The sequence below is a fragment of the Mobula hypostoma genome, chromosome 10 (genome assembly GCF_963921235.1).
Source record: "Mobula hypostoma chromosome 10, sMobHyp1.1, whole genome shotgun sequence".
NCBI classification, from domain to species: domain Eukaryota; kingdom Metazoa; phylum Chordata; class Chondrichthyes; order Myliobatiformes; family Myliobatidae; genus Mobula; species Mobula hypostoma.
The window spans coordinates 22,046,838-22,070,801 of record NC_086106.1 but is presented as its reverse complement, the minus strand read 5'-3'; the positions used below and the strand labels follow the sequence as shown (position 1 = coordinate 22,070,801).

Genomic DNA, 23,964 nt, shown 5'->3' with positions numbered 1-23,964 from the left:
TGCAGAATTTGTATGTTCCTGTCAGGATTAAAGGCAAGGTGAATAGGAATAAGGAACCGAGGTTCTAAAGGGATATTGCAACTCTGATAAAGAAGGAAAGGGAATTGTATTACGTGTATAAGAAGCAGGGAGTAAATAAGGTGCTTGAGAGGTATAAGAAGTGCAAGAAAATACTTAAGAAAGAAATCAGGAGGGCTAAAAGAAGACGTGAGGTTGCCTTGGCAGTCAAAGTGAAGAATAATCTAAAGAGCTTTTACAGGTATATTAAGAGCAAAAGGATTGTAAGGGATAAAATTGGTCCTCTTGAAGATCAGAGTGGTCGGCTATGAGCGGAACCAAAGGAAATGGGTGAGATCATAAATAGTTTTTTTTTCTATTATATTTTTTTTGCGTCTGTTTTTACTAAGGAAACTGGAATGAAGTCTATGGAATTAAGGGAAACAAGTAGTAAAATCATGGGAACTGTACAGATAGAAAAGGAGGATGTCCTTGCTGTCTTGAGGAACATTAAAGTGGATACATCCCCGGGACCCGACAGGGTGTTCCCTCGGACCTTGAAGGAGACCAGTGTTGAAATTGCAGGGGCCCTGGCTGAAATATTTAAAATTTCGCTGTCTACAGGTGAGGTGCCGGAGGATTGGAGAGTGGCTCATGTTGTTCCATTGTTTAAAAAAGGATCGAAAAGTAATCCGGGAAATTATAGGCCAGTAAGTTTAACGTCGGTAGTAGGGAAGTTGTTGGAGGGAGTACTAAGAGACAGAATCTACAAGCATTTGGATAGACAGGAACTTATTAGGGATAGTCAACATGGCTTTGTGCGTGGTAGGTCATGTTTGACCAATCTATTGGAGTTTTCGAGGAGGTTACCAAAAAGTGGATGAAGGGAGGGCAGTGGATATTGTCTACATGGACTTCAGTAAGGCCTTTGACAAGGTCCTGCATGAGAGGTTAGTTAGGAAAATTCAGTCGCTAGGTATACCTGGAGAGGTGATAAATTGGATTAGACATTGGCTCGATGGGAAAAGCCAGAACGTGGTGGTACAGAATTGCTTCTCTGAGTGGAGGCCTGTGACTAGTGGTGTGCCACAGGGATCAGTGCTGGGTCCACTGTTGTTTGTCATCTATATCAATGATCTGGATGATAATATGGTAAATTGGATCAGCAAGGTTGCTGATGATACAAAGATTGGAGGTGTAGTAGACAGTGAGGAACGTTTTCAGAGCCTGCAGAGGGGCATGGACCAGCTGGAAAAATGGGCTGAAAAATGGCAGATGGAGTTTAATACTCACAAGTGTGAGGTATTGCACGTTGGAAGGACAAACCAAAGTAGAACATACAGGGTTAATGGTAAGGCACTGAGGAGTGCAGTAGAACAGAGGGATCTGGGAATATAGATACGAAATTCCCTTAAAGTGGCGTCACAGGTAGATTGGACAGATACATGGATGGGAGGTGTATGGAGGGATATGGTCCGTGCACAGGTCATTGGGACTAGGCAGAAAATGGTTCGGCACAGCCAAGAAGGGCCAAAAGGCCTGTTTCTGTGCTGTAGTTTCTATGGTTTTCTATGTTTTTTTTTCTATTCACGATTGTTGGGATAACTTGGAGCGGACTAAAAAGCTTGAGCATGTAGATATTAGGAAGGACAATGTACTGGAGCTTTTGGAAAGAATCAAGTGTGATAAGTCAGGGGACCGGATGAAGTGTACCACAGGCTAATGTGGGAGGCGATAGAGGAGATTGCTGAGCATCTGACGATGATCTTTGCATCATTAGTGGGGACGGGAGAGGTTCCGTAGAATTGGACGCCAGCGAATGTCGTTCAGTTACTCGGGAACGGGAGTAGAATAGCCGTGGAAATTATAGAACAGTGAGTCTTAATTCTGTAGTTGTTAAGTTGATGGAGAAGATCCTGAAAGTCAGAATTGATGTACATTTGGAGAGGCATAATAGCATTTGGATTAGTCAGCATGGCTGTGTGAAATGCAGCTTATGCCTTTCGTTCTGATTGAATTAGTTGAGGATAAGACCGGTAAATGTAGTGTATATGGATTTCAGCGAGGCATTTCAGAAGGTACCCCATGCAAGGCTTAATGAAGATCTAAGGAGGCATGATATCCAAGGGGAAATGCTTAGTGCATCCAGAACTGGCTTGCCCACAGAAGGCAAAGTATAGTTGTAAACAGGGTATATTTGGTACGTAATTCGGTCACCAGCGGTGTGCCTCAAGGCTCTTTTCTGGGACCGCTACTCTTCGTGATTTTTACAAATGATCTGGATGAAGAAGTGTAGGGATGGGCTAGTAAATGCGCTGGTGACACAAAGGATGGAAGTGCTGTAGATAGTGTGGAGGGTTGTCAGTTGTTACAGTAGGACATTGATAGGATGCATAAATGTGCTGAAAGAGGCAGCTGGAGTTCAACCCAGAGAAGTGTGAAATGATTCATTTTGATAGCTGAAATACGATGACAGAATACAGTATCAATAATATCAGTCTTAGCTGTGTGGAAGATCAGAGGTATCTCTTGGTGCTGGTCCATAGGACATTCAAGGCTGTTGCGCAGTTAACGATGTGGTTAAGAAAGCATGCGGTGCATTGGCCTTCATCAATCGTGGGGTCAAGTTTAGTAGCCAAGAGGCAATGTTGGAGCTGTATAGAACCCTCTGCAGAGCTCACTAACGGTACTACGCTCAGTTCTGTTGACCTCTGCATAGGAAGGACGTGGAAGCCGGAAAAAATGTGCAGAGGAGATTTGCAGGGATGTGGCCTGATTAGGGTGCATGGTTTATGAGAATAATTTGAGTGAGGTCGGCCTTTTTTTTTTCCCCTAGGAGCAACGGAGCATGAGAACTGACCTGATAGATGTGTATAAGATGATGAAAGGTAATTATCGGTGGATAGACAATGGCTTTTGCCCAGAGCTGAAATGGCTAGCACGAAAGTGCAAAATTTTAAGGTACTTGGATGTAAGTACAGAGGAGATATCAGTGGTACGTTTAATACCCAAAGAGTGGTGAGTACGTGGAATGGGCTGGTGGCGCTGGTGGTGGAGGCAGATACGATTGGGTCATTTAAGATACTCCTGGACCGGTATTTTGAGCTGAGAAAAATAGAGGGCTATGGGTAAACGTAGAAACATAGAAAATAGGTGCAGGAGTAGGCCATTCGGCCCTTCGAGCCTGCACCACCATTCAGTACGATCATGGCTGATCATCCAACTCAGAACCCTGAACCAGCCTTACACCCATAACCCCCGATCCTTTTAGCCACAAGGGCCATATCTAACTCCCTCTTAAATATAGCCGATGAACTAGTCTCAACTGTTTCCTGTGGCAAAGAATTCCACAGATTGACCACTCCATGTGTGAAGAAATTTTTCCTAATCTTGGTCCTAAAAGGCTTCCCCTTTATTCTCAAACTGTGACTCCTCGTGCTGGACTTCCCCAACATCAGGAACAATCTTCGTGCATCTAGCCTGTTCAATCCTTTTAGGATTTTGTATGTTTCAATAAGATTCCCCGCAATCTTCTAAATTCTAACGTGTATAAGCCTAGTCGATCCAGTCTTTCATCATATGAAAGTCCTGACATCCCAGAAATCAATATGGTGAACCTTCTTTGTACTCTCTCTATGGCAAGGATGTTTCTCCTCATATTAGGGGACCAAAACTGCGCACAATCTCCAGGTGTGGTCTCACCAAGGCCTTTCATAACTGCAGTAGTACCTCCCTGCTCCTGTACTCGAATCCTCTTGCTATGAATGCCAGCATACCATTCGCCTTTTTCACCGCCTGCTGTACCTGCATACCCACTTTCAATGACTGGTGTATAATGACACCCAGGTCTCGTTGCACCTCCTCTTTTCCTAATCGGCCACCATTCAGATAATAATCTGTTTTCCTATGTTTGCCACCAAAGTGGATAACTTCACACTTATCCACATTAAATTTCATCTGTCATGAATTTGCCCACTCACCTAACCTATACAAGTCACCCTGCATACTCTTAGCATCCTCTTCACAGCTAACACTGCTGCCCTGCTTTGTGTCATTCGTAAACATGGAGATGCTGCATTTAAATCCCTCATCTAGGTAATAAATATATATTGTAAACAACTGGGGTCCCAGCACTGAGCCTTGAGGTACCCCACTAGTCACTGCCTGCCATTCTGGAAAGGTCCCGTTTATTCCCACTCTTTGCTTCCTGTCTGCCAACCAATTCTCTATCCACATCAATACCGTAGCCCCAATACCGTGTGCTTTAAGTTTACACACTAATCTCCTGAGTGGGACCTTGTCAAAACCCTTTTGAAAATCCAAATATATACCACATCCACTGGTTCTCCATCTATCCAGTCTACTAGTTACATCCTCAAAAAATTATATGGGATTCCTCAGACGTGATATTCCTTTCACAAATCCATGCTGGCTTGTTTGATGATTTCACCGCTTTCCAATTGTGCTGTTTTCACATCTTTGATAACTGACTTTAGCATTTCCCTACCACTGCTGTCGGGCTAACCGGTCTATAATTCCCCGGTTTTTCTCTCCCTCAGTTTTAAAAAGTGGGGTTACATTAGCCACCCTCCAATCCTCAGAAACTACTCCAGAATCTAAAGAGTTTTGAATGAATATCACTAATGCATCCATTATTTCTTGGGCTACTTCCTTAAGCACTCTGGGATGCAGACCATCTGGCCCTGGGGATTTATCTGCCTTTAATCCGTTTAATTTACCTAACACCACTTCCCTGCTCACAAGTATTTCCCACAGTTCCTCCACCTCACTGGACCCTCTGTCTCCTACTATTTCCGGAAGATTATTTATGTCCTACTTAGTGAAAATAGAACCAAAGTAGTTATTCAATTGGTCTTCCATGTCCTTGCGCCCCATAATCAATTCACCTGTTTCTGTCTGTAGGGGACCTACATTTGTCTTAACCAATCTTTTTCTTTTCACATATCTATAAAAGCTTTTATAGTCTTTTTTTTTTTGTTCCCTGCCAGTTTTGTCTCATATTTTTCCCCTTCCTAATTAAGCCCTTTCTCCTCCTCTGCTGGACTCTGATTTTCTCCCAGTCCTCAGGTGAGCCACTTTTTTTATGGCTAATTTGCATGCTGTTTCTTTGGAATTGATACTATCCCTAATTTTCCTTGTCAGCCACGGGTGCACTACCTTCCGTGATTTATTCGTTTGCCAAACTGGCATGAATAATTGTTGTAGTCCATCCATGCGATCTTTAAATGCTTGCCATTGCATATCCACCGTCAAGCCTTTAAGTGTCATTTGTCAGTCTATCTTAGCTAATTCACGTCTCATGCCTTCAAAGTTACCCTTCTTTAAGTTCAGAACCTTTGTTTCTGAATTACCTATGTCACTCTCCTTATTAATAAATAATTCCACCATATTATGGTCACTCTTACCCAAGGGGCCTCTCACAACAAGATTGCTAATTAACTCTTCCTCATTGCTCAATACCCAGTCTAGAATAGCCTGCTCTCTAGTTGGTTCCTCGACAAGTTGTTTAAAAAAAAATATCACGTATACAGTTCCAAGAAATCCTCTTCCTCAGCACCCTTACCAATGTTGTTCACCCAATCTATATGCAGATTGAAGTCACCCATTATAACTGCTGTTCCTTTATTGAAAACATTTCTAATTTCCTGTTTAATACCATCCCCAACCTCACTACTACTGTTAGGTGGCCTGTACACAACTTTAACCAGCGTTTTCTGCCCCTTAGTGTTATGCAGTTCTACCCATATCGACTCCACATCGTCCCGGCTAATGTCCTTCCTTTCTATTGCATTAATCTCCTCTCTAACCAGCAATGCTACCCCACCTCCGTTTCTTTCATGTCCATCCGTCCCGAATATTGAATATCCCTGAATGTTGAGCTCCCATCCCTGGTCCCCCTGGAGCCATGTCTCTGTGATCCCAACTATATCATATTCATTAATAACAATCTGCACTTTTAATTCATCCACCTTGTTACGAACATTCCTTGCATTGACACACAAAGCATTCAGCTCGCTTTTACAACACTCTTAGCCCTTATACAATTATGTTGAAAAGTGGCCCTTTTTGATTTTTACCCTGGATTTGCCGGCCTGCCACTTTTACTTTTCATCTCACTACTTTTTGTTTCTACCCTCATTTTACATCCCTCTGTCTCTCTGTACTTGTTCCCATCCCCCTGCTGTGAACTAACCTGCTCTCTCCTAGTCTCTTTAATTTGATCCCCCCCAGAACCATTCTAGTTTAAAGTCACCTCAGTAGCAATCGCAAATCTCCCCGCCAGTGTATTGCCCCCCCTCGGAATTAATTGTAACCGGTCCTTTTTGAACTGGTCGTACCTGCGCCAAAAGAGGTCCCAATGATCCAAAAAAACTTGAATCCCTGCCCCCTGCTCCAATCCCTCAGCCGCGCATTTATCCTCCACCTCATTGCATTCCTACTCTCACTGTCGCGTGGCACAGGCAGTAATCCCGAGAATACTACCTTTGCGGTCTTTTTTCGCAACTCTCTTCTTAACACTCTATATTCTCCTTTCAGGACATCTTCCCTTTTTCTACCTATGTTATTGGTACCTATAGGTACCACGACCTCTGGCTCTACACCCTCCCACTTCAGGATATATTGGACGCGATCAAAACTATCCCGGACCCTGGCACCAGGGTAAACCGAGGCAATTTCTCAGGTAAGGACATGTTCGGTACAGCTTTAAGGGCAGATGTGCCTGTATTGCGCAGTAGGTTTTCTATATTTCTATGCTCCTAATGTGTTGCGTTGTTCTTTCATTTAGCAGTTTCTACATTCTACTTATATATGACTGTGTGTGGTCAACAGCTGGTCCTCTATTGCCATAAGGAAGCCTTCTTTTTTGGAGAAGAGATCTTCAAGTTTGCACCTGGTGTTTGACGCTTTCTCATTGACATCTAGTGTGTTCGGGCTATGGCGATGTCTTTCTTGGAAGATAATTCTTATCAGCTGGATGGTATTCTTTCATCTTTGAATTTTTAATCTCTCAGTTGAATTTAGTGCTGTGGCCTATATTCAGAATTGCATGCACTCGAACGGTATGCTAAATCCTGTTTTCTTTAATGAAAATATATACTGTTTTATGTGACTCTGGCATAGAATTAGAACATCTGTTATTCCACTTCCGCCTTCTGTTTTTTTTTTCTTTTTGTCGTGTTAATCTTAGTGCGTTGCAGCGCACATATTGTTTTCTGACATATGCAACTTCAGTTCTCTTTTCTTTTGTTAGTTTTATAATTTGCTTTTTGATAAAGATATGATGCCAAAATAATACGTCAATACGGATAGCTTGAGTATTTACTTCGTTTGAAATAATGCTGTACTATTGAGCCCTGTATAATAGTTTTTTTTTTCTTATGCCTTGAAGTAAATTCTGCCAATAGCTTTTCCTTTGTCGGACTATATTCTGTGATCCTTACTTGCAGGTATTTCAGATACGTTTATGTATCATATTCACCCATCACTTCTACACATCGTGCTGTTCTGCTTCATATTATAATAGCTCTTTTTCTGTTCTCCGGAATTATCCGGAACTTATGCCATCTTCAACGGGACCCCACCATCAAACACATCACATCTCCCACCCCTCCTCGCTTACTGCTTTCCGTATGGATCACTCCCAAAGTAATTCACTTGCGCATTAGTAACAACCCACCCGCCCCCAACTGGCCTAGCTTCTGGCATTTATTGGCAGAGGTGGAGCAAGTGTTACATTTGCCTTTATGCTTCCTCCCTTTCAATTATTCAGTGCCCCAAACAATCCTTCCAGGTTAGGCGACACTTGAACAGTGAGCATATTGGGGTCACTCTATCCGGTTCTCCTGGTGTGCCTTCCTGTATGGTGAAATTGACATATATTGATTATCTCGGAATATATATACATATATAAACATGTAGAAAATGCTTAGGGAAAGAACAAACCAATACATTACAGAAATCTGCTGCAATATAAATCAAAACTGACGGCGTGCATCGACACAATCAAATCTCAAATATACTTTACCAAAATCATGCTCTAAAATAAAAACCCATGAAATAAGTTATACCTCTCTATAAGTTCAAGCCTCATCCAGTGTTAGAGTCAGATTGCCACAAATTATAATTTAAACCGATATGGTATATTGAATAGACTAATAAGATGGCTGTGGAGTGCATGTTTACTAACTTGCCTCAGAATTAAGGGTGGCCTTTTGGGGTACAAGAAAGGAAGATTTTTTTTTTTGCCCACACGGTACTGAATCTTCGGAAATCTCTGCTACAGACTGTGGTGGTGAAGACTGTGGACATATTTAAATCGGAAATTGGCAGTTTCCTGATTGGCCAGGGTATAACCTAATACGGAGACAAGTCTGGTGTGTGGGATTGAGTGGGATCCCAGATCAGCCATATTTATGTATAATCATTACAATAATTATTCTATTTTTTTCATAAGAATGGTATTAATTTAAAATAAAATAATATATATCTAAGTGTCAATTAAAAAAGCAGAAAAATCGAAGCCATTTCTGGATTTCTGGTATTCTCAGATATCTAACACAAACATTTCGTGCTTTCTTTTGACATTTTGCATTTTAAAACACCAACCTACTGTTTGAAGTCGATGAAATCAGAATAAGTTTCGCTATCGCGTCGGCACACATGCCGCAACAAACCAAGTTATAAAAATAAGTACAGCTCTCAGCTCTTCAGGAAATGACGCATTAGTACCCAGTCGGCGCTTCCCTCTCTATTTCATCCATGTCACACTGGCCCCTAAAGCTCAGAAGTGTCGCCATTTTTGTCGTAGAAAATGCGACACCATTCACTCGTTGCGTTGTGGGTTTCATTGATCATTGGTAAGCAGAAAAACCGTGTTTAATGGTAACTAAATTATTCGGATGCATCGAATCGAACGGTTTTAGACTTTTAGAGTCATACATGAAATTAAGATAATGCATGTATAAACTGAATGCTTGAGATTTTAACGGTCAGCACGGGGACTTCGGTTTGCATATTTCTTCATAAGAAAGTAGAAAGTAGAGTCTATATTCGTTTTCTATTCAAAAAAGAATAGAGTTCGAAAGACTGCATCTATATTTGTATGGCTGACTCCAGATAAACTAAAACATTAGATTTATGTTCATTGCTGATTCAAAGTTGACAGTTGACATTTCGTCATCTAATAATGATACAGATGCATATGCTGCATCATCGGAAGTACTGGATGAGAATTACAAGAATAAATGAAAACAAGAACTTGAGGGATCTAAATTTGAAGAGAAGAAGTGTCGTGAAAGTTTCAGTAGGCAGACAACACACCGTACAATTCTCTACTATGTTGATATTATTTTATGTTAACAACCACGCTGTGTGTAGCTAATTGGTTTTGAATATGAAATACTAATTCTCTCTGTTTCTAGATCTGAGTGATGGCGTTTCAGTGACTCAGCGGGAATCCTCACTCACCGGGACTGAGGGCGAACGCATTACCTTCACGTGCACCTACACCAGTGATGCTAATTACTTATTTTGGTATCGCCAAAACCTTGGTGAACAGATCGAGTTTGTGGCTCGGCGAAACACACGTGGTGACAACGACATTCAGGCGGATTTTGCCAAAGGCCGGTTCGCTGATGTTGTCCAGGAGAGCCAAATGGAGTATCGTTTGACAATTCCGGCGATGCGGTTGTATGATATGGCAACTTATTATTGTGCTGTTACTCACAGTGGTGGAAACAGATTCTATCCTCGTACAAAAACTGCAGAACGGTGTTTGAGGCACAGCTGCTGTTTGTTTCGGTGTCTTTACCACAAGCTTCCAGCCATTAACGTGGAATTGCAGTGGCTAATTCCTATTTTCCTCTGTTAAATGTATATATAGACTTTTCGGATGTTAAGAGTATTGGTCTATTGTAACACGCCCGAAAGCAATTTGAAGCAAGTTTAGGTCAACTATCGTAGGAATTTACTTCAGCCTCACCTGATAGCTAATTAACGTCTCGTTTATAGTAAACAAAGAATGAGCCTGATTAAGGTCTGATATCATTATAGATAGAGTGGTGCGAGTGAGCTTGTGAACTCTGCAGAATTTCACTATTTCTGCGTCATTAGACATAAATGTGATCAGATCTTCATGTAAGTCCCAAACACAAAACACAACATACTTGTTCATTTATTCATTGCGAAAATTATCCAATATTACGTACATGTAATTTGAAAAGTAGTTGAACCCCAGCGGCAATGCCTGTACAAATCCTTTCGAGGTCAGGTGTTGTAATCAATAAGATGGTATTGGAAATGTGGGTTATGGAGGTTCCCTGCCCCATTATTACGCAGAAGGTTAAGTTATTGACAAAGTCTACTATTCTCAAGAAAACGATTGATCCCACCACTTCAATTGCTACCCGTTCCTATCAGAAACGACATTGCTTATCCTGAAAAGATCGTACTAATCAGAAATCACAAAATACATCCACTCCGACGAATGTTCGGCTATCATTCAATTGCCAAGTTATACCGCTATTATCTTCAATGGTGCCTAGCACGGGCAGAGTGGTCTAGAGATAGCAAAATGTAAAAGTCAAGCACTACAGCTTTCTACCCAGGTCGGTATAGTTTCTGCTTAGGCGCTCATTATACGTCACAGAGTCTACATTTTGTACAAATTACACCGAGCAAGAAGTTTAATATCACTGGCATATATAGTTTTTTTTTGTTTGTTTGTGTGCCAACAGTATTTTGAAATAGATAATAATTAAAAATCTGAAAAAATACTATTTGCAAGTATATTTAAATGAGTCTTAAATAACGTAATGCAAAATAGAGAACATATTGTCAAATAGCATGAACGTTTTCATTGACCATCGTAAATTAGATTACCGAGGGAAAGGAGTTGTCCTTGAAACGTTGAGTTCGTGTATTAAACCTCCTGTCCGTCTTCCGTAATGTTAACGTTCAGAAGAGTGCATGTCCTGGGTGACGAGGGTCTTTAATAATCTATGCCTTCTTTTTTGAAGTATCACTTTTGAAAGGTTACTTTTCCTCGATGTCCTGGATTTTAAAGCACATGATGGAACTGACTGTGTTGCAGTATTTCTGCAGCTTTTCCATAAACTATGCAACGGCCTCCGGAGTCGAGACTGCCATGCTACCTATTAGAACGCTGTTCATATGACTCTGTTGAAATTGCCGTGTGTCTTTGGTAGCACTTCAATTCTTCTCTAAGCTTTTAATTATATATAGCGAGTTGTCAGACCGTTCATGTAATTGCATCAATATGTTGGTTTGTAGATAGATCTTTAGATATTTTGACACTCTGCGACTTGGAACTGCTCACCAGTACAAAAGTTGACCCCTTGGTAATGACAGGTTTGTTACGTCTATTTTCGTCCTGAAATGGTCCATTGGTCTTAGAAACATAGAAACATAGAAACATAGAAAATAGGTGCAGGAGTAGGCCATTAGGTCTTAATGATATTGAACGCAAGATTGTCGTGGGTTCCGATGTTTCAAATGTGATCGAGGCAGAGGAATGAAAGGTGGGGGAGTGGCATTGCTTGTTAGGGAAAATATTACAGCAGTGCTCAGACAGGACACATTAGAGGGCTTGTCTACGGAGTCCTTGTAGGTGAAGCTGAGAAACAGGAAAGGTTTAGTGGGATTGTATTACAGACCACCCAATAGTCAACGAGAATTGTAAGTGCAAATCTGCAGAGAGACAGCAGGCAACTGCAGGAAACATAACGTTATGGTGGTAGGGCATTTTAATTTTCCTTATATTGATTGGGTCTCCCATACGGTTAGGGGTTTAGGTGGTTTAGAGTTTGTAAAATGTGTTCAGGAAAGTTTTCTAAATCAATATCTGGAGGGACCACCTAGAGGGGATGCAATATTGTATTTACTGTTCGAAAACGAATTAGGACAAGTGACAGAAGTCTGTCTAGGGGAGCACTTTGGTTCCAGTGATGATAACACCATTAGTTTCAACTTGATCATGGACAAGGATAGCTCTGGTCCTAGGGTTGAGGTTCTTAACTGGAAGAAGATCAAATTTGAAGAAATGAGAAAGGATCCAAAAAGTGTGGATTGGGACAGGTTGTTCTCTGGCATGGATGTGATCGGTTGGTGGGAAGCCTTCAAAGCAGAATTTTTGAGCGTGCAGAATTTGTATGTTCCTGTCAGGATTAAAGGCAAGGTGAATAGCAATAAGGAACCTTGGTTCTCAAGGGATATTGCAACTCTGATAAAGAAGAAGAGGGAGTTGTATGACGTGTATAGGAAGCAGGAAGTAAATAAGGTGCTTGAGGAGTATAAGAAGTGCAAGAAAACACTTAAGGAAGAAAACAGGAGTGCTAAAAGAAGACATGAGGTTGCCTTGGCAGTAAAAGAGAAGGATAATCCAAAGAGCATTTACAGGTATATTACGAGCAAAAGGAATTTAAGGGATACAATTGGTCCTCTTGAAGATCATAATTTTCGGCAATGTGCGGAACCCAAGGAAATGGGGGAGATCTTAAATAGTTTTTTTTTTCTTCTTTTTTTTTTGCGTCTGTATTTACTAAGGAAATTGGCATGAAGTCTATGTATTTAAGGGAAACAAGTAGTGACATCATGTAAACTGTACAGATCGAAGAGGAGGAGGTACTTGCTATCTTGAGGAAAATTAAAGTGGATAAATCCCCGGGACCTGAGAGGATGTTCCCTGGGACGTTGAAGGAGACCAGTGCTGAAATTGCAGGGGCCCTGGCTGATATATTTAAAATGTCGCTGTCTACAGGTGAGGTGCCGGAGGATTGGAGAATGACTCATGTTGCTCGGTTGTTTAAAACCGGATCGAAAAGTAATCCGGGAAATTATAGGCCAGTAAGTTTAACGGCGGGACTAGGTAAATTATTGGAGGGAGTACTGAGACACAGAATCTACAAGCATTTGGATAGACAGGGGCTTATTAGGGAGAGTCAACATGGCTTTGTGCATGGTAGGTCATGTTTCCCCAATCTATTGCAGTTTTTCGAGGAGGTTACCAGGAAAGTGGATGAAGGGAAGGCAGTGGATATTATCTACATGGACTTCAGTAAAGCCTTTGACAAGGTCCGCATGGGAGATTAGTTAGGAAAATTCAGTCGCTAGGCATATATGCAGAGGTGGAAAATTGGATTAGACGTTGGCTCGATGGAAGAAGCCAGAGAGTGGTGGTAGAGAATTGCTTCTCTGAGTGGAGGCCTGTGACTAGTGCTGTGCCACAGGGATCAGTGCTGGGTCCATTGTTATTTGTCATCTATGTCAATGATCTGGATGATAATGTGGTAAATTGGATCAGGAAGTTTGCTGATGATACAAAGGTTGCAGGTGTAGTAGACAGTGAGGAATGTTTTCAGAGCCTGCAGAGGGACTTGGACCATCTGTAAAAATGGGCTGAAAATGTCAGATGGATTTTAATACTGACAAGAGCGAGGTATTGTACGTTGGAAGGACAAACCACCGTAGATCATACAGGGTTAATGTTAAGGCGCTGAGGAGCGCAGTGGAACAGAGGGATCTGGGAATACAGATACGAAATTCCCTAAAAGTGGCGTCACAGGTGGATAGGGTCGTAAAGGGAGCTTTTGGAACATTGGCCTTTATTAATCAAAGTATTGAGTATCGGAGCTGGAATGATTTGATGTGTTTGTATAAGGCATTGTTCAGGCCGAATATGGAGTATTGTGTTCAGTTTTGGTCACCAAATTACAGGAAGGATATAAATAAGGTTGAAAGAGTGCAGAGAAGGTTTACAAGGATGTTGCCGGGACTTGAGAAACTCAGTTACAGAGAAAGGTTGAATAGGTTAGGACTTTATTCCCTGGAGCGTGGAAGAATGAGAGGAGATTTGATAGAGGTATATAAAATTATGATGGGTATAGATAGAATGAATGCAAGCAGGCTTTTTTCACTGAGGCAAGGGGAGAAAAAAAAACAGAGGACATGGGTTTAGGTTGAGGGGGGAAAAGTTAAAGGGAACATTAGGCGGGGCGGGGGGGCTTCCTCACACAAAGAGCGGTGGGATTATGGAATGAGCTGCCAGACGAGGTGTTAAATGCGGTTTCTTTTTTAAAATTTAAGAATAAATTGGACAGATACCTGGATGAGAGATGTATGGAGAGATATGGTCCGTGTGTAGGTCAGTAGAACTAGGCAGAAAATGGTTCGGTACAGCCAAGAAGGGCCAAAAGGCCTGTTTCTGTGCTGTAGTTTCTATGGTCATGCCTGAAATCGTCAAAATCATTTTCGGTAGTGAATACTGAAACAAAGTAAGCATTAAGTATCTCTGCTATCTCCACCGGTTCCATACACACTTTTCCATTGTGACACTCGATTGGCCCTATTCTCTCAGGTCTTATCCTCCTGTTCATCACATACTTGTAGAACGTCTTGCGATTTTCATTCATCCTGCCGCCATAGATTTCTCATGGCCCCTTCTGCTCTCCCAATTTCATTTTTAACCTCTTTCCTACCAGCTTTATAATCCTCTCGATCTCTCTCATTATCTAGCTTTTTTAACATGTCCTGATCTCTTCTTTTCTTCTTGACGAGATTTCAAACAGTCTTTGCACTCGACGGTTCCAGTGCGCGACCTTCCTTTCCTCTCTCATTGGAACATTCCTATGCAGAAAGACACACAAATATCACCTGAACATTTCCCACATTTCAGCCGCACATTTCCCTCCGAACATCATTTCCCACTTTATATTTCCAAGTTCCTGCCCGATGACCTCATATTTCCTCTTACACCAATTAAAAGCTTTCTTAACTCAGGTTGAAGGAACAACACCTTATATTCCGTCTGGGTAGCCTCCAACCTGATGGCATGAACACTGACTTCTTTAACTTCCGCTAATGCCCACCTCCCCCTCGTACCCATCCGTTATTTATTTATATACACACATTATCTCTCTCTCTCTCTCTCTCTCTCTCTCTCTCTCTCTCTCTCTGTCATTTTTCTCCCTCTGTCCCTCTGACTATATCCGTTGCCCATCCTCTGAGTTTCTCCCCCCTCCCCCTTTTCCTTCTCCCTGGGCCTCCTGTCCCATGATCCTCTCATATCCCTTTTGCCAATCACCTGTCCAGCTCTTGGCTCCATCCCTCTCCCTCCGGTCTTCTCCTATTATTTTGGATCTCTCCCTCCACCTCCCACGTTCAAATCTCTTACTAGCTCTTCCTTCAGTTAGTCCTAACGAAGAGTCTCGGCCCGAAGCGTCGATTGTAACTCTTCCTAGAGATGCTGCCTGGCCTGCTGCGTTCACCAGCAACTTTGATGTGTGTTGCTGTGTGTAGTTTTTGTATTGTTTCATGCAGCACCATGCTCGGGAAAAAAAAAATGTTTTCTCGTTTTTACTGTGCACTATACCACCAGTTATGGCGGAAATGACCATAAACATGAATTGACTTGACTTGACAAGTCATCAGCACTCTATTGGCTTGCGTAGGGCTTCTGAAATGACACAAGATAATCCTTTATCTAACCCATTCTCCTATTTGTTCATTTGGTACTAGATTCGGTACTGGGTGTGTATCTTATTGTAAGCAGTCGCAACAACCATGTTAAACGAACCAAATCGTTTCTGTTTCACAGCTCTATCTGTTCCTTTAGATATGAGGTCAAGGCTGTCAGTTATCGAATTTGTTGTAACCTGAAGTGGCTTCAGCAATTGATGTGAATCCAGCGTTAGCTGTGATCCACACTTACCAATTTTACTTGTCTGTATCTGATCCCGAGAGTATTATCTAACGTTTTCAGCTGAAGACAATGAATCTGATTTTCTAATGTTACGACATCGAAGGTATTGCCCGTTGGTAATACTGATACGTAATCTGTTCCCACGTATTTTGGTATTTCTCACGTCCTTTAATTTATGACAGGCTTAAAGTCACTCCCGCTTAGCTGTCTCCCAAGAAGGTAAGTTAATAATGTAGTAGTTGAGCAACTTTCAAGCACCATTACTTCAGTTCAATTAAAAATTACCTGATGATGCTGGCATCATTGCTCCACAGTATCAAATTCTCCCGTTGCTTTGGCCGTGTTAGTCTCAGGCTGAAAAGCTTTTGCCGTACTTGACTAGGTGGCAACAGTGCATCATAATGTATCTGCGAATTATTTCAGAGGCCTTCCAAAAGTCTGGTATTTCCAAGGGATCGTTTTTTATGCATTTATCTCAGGATTATTTTATCTACAGATCAACCATTTCTTGACAGGGTGTTCTTCTTTTTTTGCCCTTGCTCTTAAGACAGCAACTTACGGCCTTTATATCTCCCCAGGTGCCTTGGTTTATTGGTTTCCGAAAAGATCACGTACCAGTGGGTCGACTGATTTAATCGTTTGCCTGGGATCAAAATCTTCACTTCATACAGGACTACTCCACCCTTATATTGTGTAGCCGTGTGTTCTTTAAACAAAAGTTACCCTGCCTCCGTTAACTAATTGTTTGGATTCGTTACAGTTCTTCTTCTCCTTTCTTAAATGCATAATCTTAAACTATTGTTTCTTCTGTCTTCCTATCTTCCCAATTTGCGGCTGCCGTGTACACCCGCTAAAAGCACCTTGTTTCGCAAAATCAACTACCTTCTTATTCCTTTCACAGTGCAATTTTGAGTGGGGTTTTACCATTATGACTCCATATTTTTCCCCTTTGCTTCTTCAAATATATACCGCAACACTCTGGATTATTAGAAAAGTGTCCATCTGATAAAACAAACCTTAGTGCTTTCCTCAGTAGTAAGTGTTCTGTAAGGCTATGACAAACATGCATACGGTCAGTGAGCTTGGCTTATCCAGGTGGAAAATATTGTCGGTGGCAAACCACGTTCTACGACTCAATCAAGGAGTTTGATTTTATTTTTTTGTTTGTTTTTTAACATACAGTGTACCTCAGGTCTACTGGCGGGAGCAAGTATGAAACATATGCTGAGCTCTTAATTTTGTATCTATCTCCTGACCAGTGTGGTATAAGTTGTGGCCAAATCCAATGCGAATGATTCATTCAGAGTTGGGGGTTTCAGAGCAGGTGCAGTGCTTAATGCTTGCTTCGGGGCTGTAATAGCGTGGGTGTGCTCTGATTTCCATTCCAAGCCACGTTATTTTTTCCAGTAATTTCATTACAGGAGCTGCCCACGTGTGAAAATAAATCAATGCGATCACTGCAGTATCCACTTGTTAAAAGGTATTAATCAAATCACGTTGTGCTCTCATGTTATTTTTGGCGAAAAAAGGATTTTATTGCTGATCTACATCTGTCGTTTTCTAATTTTACCAACTGTCTACAGACAGGTCTGAAAGATAACTCACAATTCAAAAGGCCCAAAGTGTTTTGTAAGCCTTGCAGAATTGATGATCACTGCTAAGCCAGGATTACTTTCTTTCCTACGAGAACATTTTTTTAATGATAATTTCCGAAACACTTTATTTCACCTTTAGAAAGTGAGTTAGAAAGTAAGTGTGACCAAAGTCCATTGGTCAGCTCAATGCATCATCTATCCATTTGAAAGAGTCAATCCCCACAGCATTTGTTGTAATGACGGTTACTGTAACAACAAGTCAGTGCAATATTTTGACAACAATACGAAGTTTGGCATATCAAAATGCATGCATTTTACACTATGTTCCATCTCTTTATTACAATATTTGACCTGATTGATAAACTCTTAATCTAGATTAGATGCGTGACATTTGGATAATGCCCCACATTCCTGCTACTTCATGAGCATGTCCTTGCCGAACTGTTGGAAACCCCGAAGTGAAACAATTTATATTTCTGGTTGTTGAGTCGTCGTAGATGTTGAAATCTCTCTGTTTTGGACTACTGCTAATTGGTGGTATTGGGAATGCTGATCTCAAAGTGCTAAAGACAATCGAGGATTTTAACCTAGATCGAATTAAAGTAACCACTGGTATACTAGCTGAAAGGAGATAATAACATATCTACGCAACCCCCAAAGACAACGGCTTGCTTACTTTCCTCATTTTATTTTTCGCCACAATAAGTTTTGCTGCTACTGAACACTATTGGATCAATGCGTCTCTCTTCACCATGCAGAAGATACTTCAGTCTAACAAGGTAGGTAAAAACACAGTGTTCTTTTTTTTTCTTCAGTGATAGACGCGTCAATCCAAAGAGCATATGGAACTACATTTAAAACTGATAGGGAATTTATATAATATCACAACTCTATTTCTATCTTCAATATCTCTATTGTTCCCTTTCAGGGTTCTGTGAAGACCCTGACGTGGAGTTACACGAAGGCTTCGGTTCTTTTGTGGGAATGGGACTCGCTGTCTGAGTTCCAGAACTGCTCACTATTGGACATGCTAAGGCTTTGGCCTGAGAATCTGGATCGTGTTCAAAAGCCTAAAATTACTTTAGTCAGAGGGTGGTAAATCTGTGGAATTTGTTGCCACGAGCGGCTATAGATGACAAGACACCGTGCGTATTTGAGGCAGCGATAGATAGTCTCTTGATTACCAGAACATAAAAAGGTGTAAGGTGAAAGCAGGGGTCTGGGGATCACTGGTGAAGTGGATCAGTCCATGATTGAATTGAGGAACAGTCTCGATGGGCCGAATGCACTAATTTTACAGATAAACTTTATGGTGTTATGGTATAAGATCTTGGGGCTCTGGAGACGGGTGGATCTAGGGTCGGTCTCATGGCAGGAGACACCTGTGCCATCGTGGATGCCGAAAATATTTTCGCTGTGGTCCCGAAGGCCCTAAGTCTTTGCGATCTTTCGACATAGAGCTAGGGAAAACCGACTATGCGTCCTTTTCAAAACGAGTTGTTATGTCTCCCCATCGCTGTGAACATGGAGGAAACCTCTCTTTCCCTTGCCAGGGAGAGACACAGCCTGTTGGTTGTCGAATTTGGGATTAAATGCAAAGACTTTGTGATAACTTTGGTCAGTGTCTTTGGTATTGCTTAGCACACGCTTGGCTTGGTTGTAGTGCAGATGCGTGTGTTTTTTTTTGTTTTCGCTTCTGGGGTGAGGGAGATTGTTGGTTGCTGCCGCTTACGCGCTGGAGGGGGCAGCTGGGGGACTTTGGGGGTTCTCACGTTTCTCAAGTAATCCAGTGAGAACAACAAGAAGAGTTGAAAAAGGAGACATATTTAAACAGCGGGCGTCGGAACAGCGGACGACTGAGTAGAGGGAGACAGAGTAGGAAGGCTTTGGCTCAACGGGGCTTCGACAATAAAGGGTCGACGCGATGTAGCTGATCTGTGTAGAATTCAGACAGGACGTATGTGTGTGGCCGGTTTTCTGCGCTCGGTGTCAGACGTGGGAGGTCTTGGAGACACCCAGCCTTCCAAGCGTACTGATCGGCACCAGTGGCGTCAGCTGCATTTCCTTAGTGACCGCGCTAGGGAACTAGAGATGCAGCTCGATGAATTTTGTCCGGTCAATCAAAGTGAGGATTTGATAGAGCGGAGCTATAGGCACGGAGTCACTCCGGGGCCTAAGCAGACAAATAAGTGGCTAACAGTCAGGAGAGGGAAGAACAGAAGTCAGAGGGTAGAGAGCACCACTGTGCACACCATGAACACACCCTGTCAATAAGTTTCCTGCTTGAATACTGTTGGGAGGCGGGACGGCCTACCTAGAGGAAGAAACAGTGGTCCGGCCTGAGGCACAGAGTTGGCCCTGCAGAACAGAATGGTCGGGAAAGGAAGAGGATGCCAGCAATGACATGGGACCCTATAGTGAGACAGGCAATTCCGTGGACGCAGGAAAGAAAAGAAAAAAGTTGCCAGGGTCCGGGCTGATCTGATCATGTCCATGATATCTTGAAGTGGAAAGGAGAACATGCAGAGGTAGTAGTACATTGTGGTACCAACGACATAGGTAGGAAAAGCAAGGAGCTCCTGAAAACAGACTACAGGAAGGAAGGACCTCAAAGTTAGTAGTAACCTCGGGATTACTGCTTGTATCATGTGACAATGAGTCTAGTAATAGAGGGAGGTGGAGGATAAATGCGTGGCTGAGTGATTGGAGCGGCGGCAGGGATCAGATTTCTGGATCATTGGGATTTATTTTGGTGCAGATGTGACCTGTACAAAAAAGGACGGGTCGCCACTGAATCCCAGGGGACCAATACCCTGGCGGGGAGGTTTGCTAAGGCTATTGGAGAGAGTTCAAACTACAATTACTGGGGGAGGAGGGGTGAGAACGAAACTGAAGTGACGGAAGAAAGGTGCTTTGGCTCACAAATAGAAAAAGCTTGAAGACATTGCGAAAAGGCGGGTGATTTGGAAGGGACACGCCGAGACCGATAGTTTGAAATGTGTCTGTTTTAATTCAAGGACAATTATGAACAAAGCAGATGAGCTCAGCGCGTGAGTCCGCACTTGGAGCTATGATGCTGTGGCCATTACAGAGACTTGGATGGTTCAAGGACAGGAATGACTAATTCAACTACCAGGCTTTAGATGTTTTAGAAAGGACAGGGAAGGAGGCAAAACAGTTGGGGGCGTAGCACTGTTGATCAGGGATAGTATCATGGCTTCAGAAAGGGAGGAAATCATGGAAGGGCTGTGTAGGGAGTCTCTGTGGGAGACAGTTAGGAACAGGAAGGGATCAATAACTGTACTGAGTGTATTTTTTATAGACCATCCAATAGTAACAGTGACATCGAGGAGCAGAAAGGGAGACAGATTCTGCAAAGGTGCAATGTTAACAGGATTGTTCTGGTTGGAGACATGAATTTCCCAAATAATAATTGGCATCATCATCGAGTGAGGTGTTTAGATGGGGTGGAGTTTGCTAGCTGTAATCAGGAAGTTTTTTTTTGTTTACACAATACATTTATAGCCTACAAGAGGAAAGGCTGTACTTGACCTGGTTTTGGGAAGTTAAACCTTCTATGTGTCAAGTCACTTAGTGGGAGAGCATTTTGGAGATTGTGATCACAATTCTATGTCCTTTAACATAACATTGGAGAGCGATAGGAACAGAGAAGTTACGGACATGTTTATACGCAGTAAGGGGAAATATGAGGTTATCGGGCAGGGACTTAGAAGCCTAAATTGGAAACAGATGTTCTCAGCGAAACGTCAGGAAACAATATGTCAGATATTCTGGGGATATTTACATGGGCTTCGGCATAGGTACGTCCAAGAAAGTAGGAATAGGATGGTAGGATACAGGAATTGTGGTGCAAAGAGGCTGTTGTAAATCTAGTCCAGAAGAAAAGAAGAGGCGAGGAAAGGTTAAAAATGGGTAATAATAGAGATCTAAAAGATTAGAGGGCGAGCAGGAAGGAGCTTTGGAATGCAATTAGGAGAACCAGAAGGTGTCATGAGCAGCTATTTGTGGACTGGATTAAAGAAAACCCCAATGCATTCCACAAGGGTCTCAAGAGCAAGAGGATAAAATTTGAGAGAATAGGAACAATTAGAGTGACAATGGAAAAGTGCGTATTGAACGGGAGGAGATAGCAGAGGTACTGAATGGATAATTTCTTTCAATTTTCAATATGGAAAAAAAAAAAGATCTTGGCGATTGTAGGGATGACTTGCAGCAGACCGAATAGCTTGAGCATGTAGATATTAAGGAAGAGCATGAGCTAGAGCTTTTGGAACGCATCAGGTTGGATTTCACTGCGACCAGACAGGATGTAACCAAGCGTACTATGAGAAACGAGGTAGGGGATTGCTGAGACTCTGGCGATGATCTTTGCATCATCAATAAGGACGGAAGAGGTTCCGGAGCATTGGGGGGTTCAGCATGTTGTTTCCTTATTCAAGAAAGAGAGTCGAGATAGCCCAGGAAATTATAGAGCTAGTGAGTTTTACTTCAGTGCTGTTAAGTTGATGGATAATATCGTGAGGTGCAAGATTAATTAACATTTAGAGAGGCATAATATGATTAGAAATAGACAACATGACTTTATCAAAGGGAGGTCGTGCCTTACGAGCTATATTGACATTTGTGTGGATGTGACTAAAAGAATTGATGAAGGTAGAGCCGTAGATGTAGTGTATATGGATTTCAGAAAGCCATTTGATAAGGTAGCCTATGCAAAGCTTAGTGAGAAAATAAGGAGGCATGGGATCCAAGGGAACATTGCTTTGTCGATACAGAACTGGCTAGCCACAGAAGGCTATGAGTGGTTGCAGGTAGGTCATATTCTGCATAGAGCTCGGTGACCAGTGATGTGCCTCAAGTATCTATTCTGGAACCACTGCTTCTCGTGATTTTTGTAAGTGACCTGAATAAGAAAGTGGAGGGATGGATTAGTAAATTTGTTAATGACAGAAATGTTGGGGGTGTTGTGGAGAATGCGGAGGGCTGTCAGAATTTACTGCGGGACCTTGATAGGATGCAAAACTAGGCTGAGAAGTGGCAGATAGAGCTTAACCAGGAGAAGTTTGAGCTGGTTAATTTTGGTTGGTCAAACCTGATGGCAGAGTACAGCATTAATGGTAAGGCTCTTGGCAGTGTGGAAGATCAGTGGAATCTTGGGGCAACAGTACATTGGACACTCAAAGCTGCTGCTTATGTTGACTCTGTGGTTAAGAAGGCATACGATGCATTGGCCTTCAACAACGATAGGATTGAATTTAACAGCCGAGAGGTAATGTTTCAGCTCTATAGGGCATCGGTCAGACTCCACTGCGCGTACTGGGCTCAGATCAGTTACTTCTCAGCCCAGGAAGGATGTGAAAACTACAGAAAAGGTGCAGTGGAGAGTTACAAGTATGTTACCTGGTTTGGGGTGCATACCTTGTGAGAATACGTTGAGAAAATACGCTCTTTTTCTCCTCGGAGCGACGGAGAATGACAGGTAACCCGATAGGGGTGTGGAGGACGAGATGCATTAATCGCATGGATCGTCAGAAGCTTTTACCCAGGGCTAAAATCGGTAAAATTAGAGAGCAAACGATTACGGAGCTTGGAAGTAGGAACGGAGCAGATATCACGGATACGATTTTTTTTTTTTTCCGCAGAGAGTGGTGATTCCGTGGAATGGGTTGCCGGCGGCGTTGGCCGAGGCGCAAACAATAACGTCTTTCAAGAGACTCCTGGATAGATCCATGGAGCCGAGAAAAATACAGGGCTATGTGTAAGTCTAGGTAGTTCTAAGGTAAGGACATGTTCCGCAAGGCTTTGTGGGATGAAGGGCTTGTATTGTGCTGTAGGTTTCCTAACTGTCTGTGTTTTCATGATTCTAGTACACAAAGGATAAAGTAGATTGAAAAAAAAACAAACACAATTTTCAAAATTGCTGCCAAGAAGTTTGATTCAAAAGGTTCAAAGGGAAATCTAAACAATCTTGATGTATGTTGGAAACACATTCTGTGGACATATGAAGTTAAAATATAGCTTTTTGGCCGCAATGAGCAAAGATATGTTTGGCGAAAAAAGGTGCAGAATTTCATGAAAATAACCCCTCTTCAGCTGTTATGCATGGGGATGGATCGATCATTCTTTGGGCTTGCGTTGCAACCAGTGGCACGGCGAACAATTACTGGTAGAGGGAAGAATGAATTCAATTAAATACCAACAAATTCTGTAAGCAAACATCACACTGAGTATAAAACAAAAGCCGAAGATAAAAATAGGATGGCTTCTACAAGAGGATAGTAAACCTAACCACACCTGAAAATCCACAATGGACTATCTCAAGAGGCGTAAGTTGAAGGTTTTGCAATGGCCCTCACATTCCCCTGACCTGAACATGATCGGAAATCCGTGGATAGATCTCAAAAGAGCAGTGCATGCAAGACAGCCCAAAAATCTCACAGAACTGGAAGCCTTTTGCAAGGAAGAATGGGCAGAAACCCCCAAACAGGAATTGATACACTCTTATCTGGCTACAAAAAGCGTTCACAAGCTGTGATACTTGCCAAAGGAGGTGTTACTAAGTACTGTCATGCAGGTTGCCCAACTTTTTCCTCGGGGCCCTTTTACTTTTTT

General features: G+C 42.2%; 1 gene segment (V, D, J or C); it reads left to right on the top strand.

The window, feature by feature from the left end:
- Nucleotides 1-8,738: 8,738 nt before the first annotated feature.
- Nucleotides 8,739-23,114, top strand: LOC134352445 (T cell receptor alpha variable 19-like). The segment is given in 3 exon segments: nt 8,739-8,876; nt 9,441-9,718; nt 22,995-23,114. Coding segments are annotated over 3 exon segments (444 nt in total).
- Nucleotides 23,115-23,964: the final 850 nt, after the last annotated feature.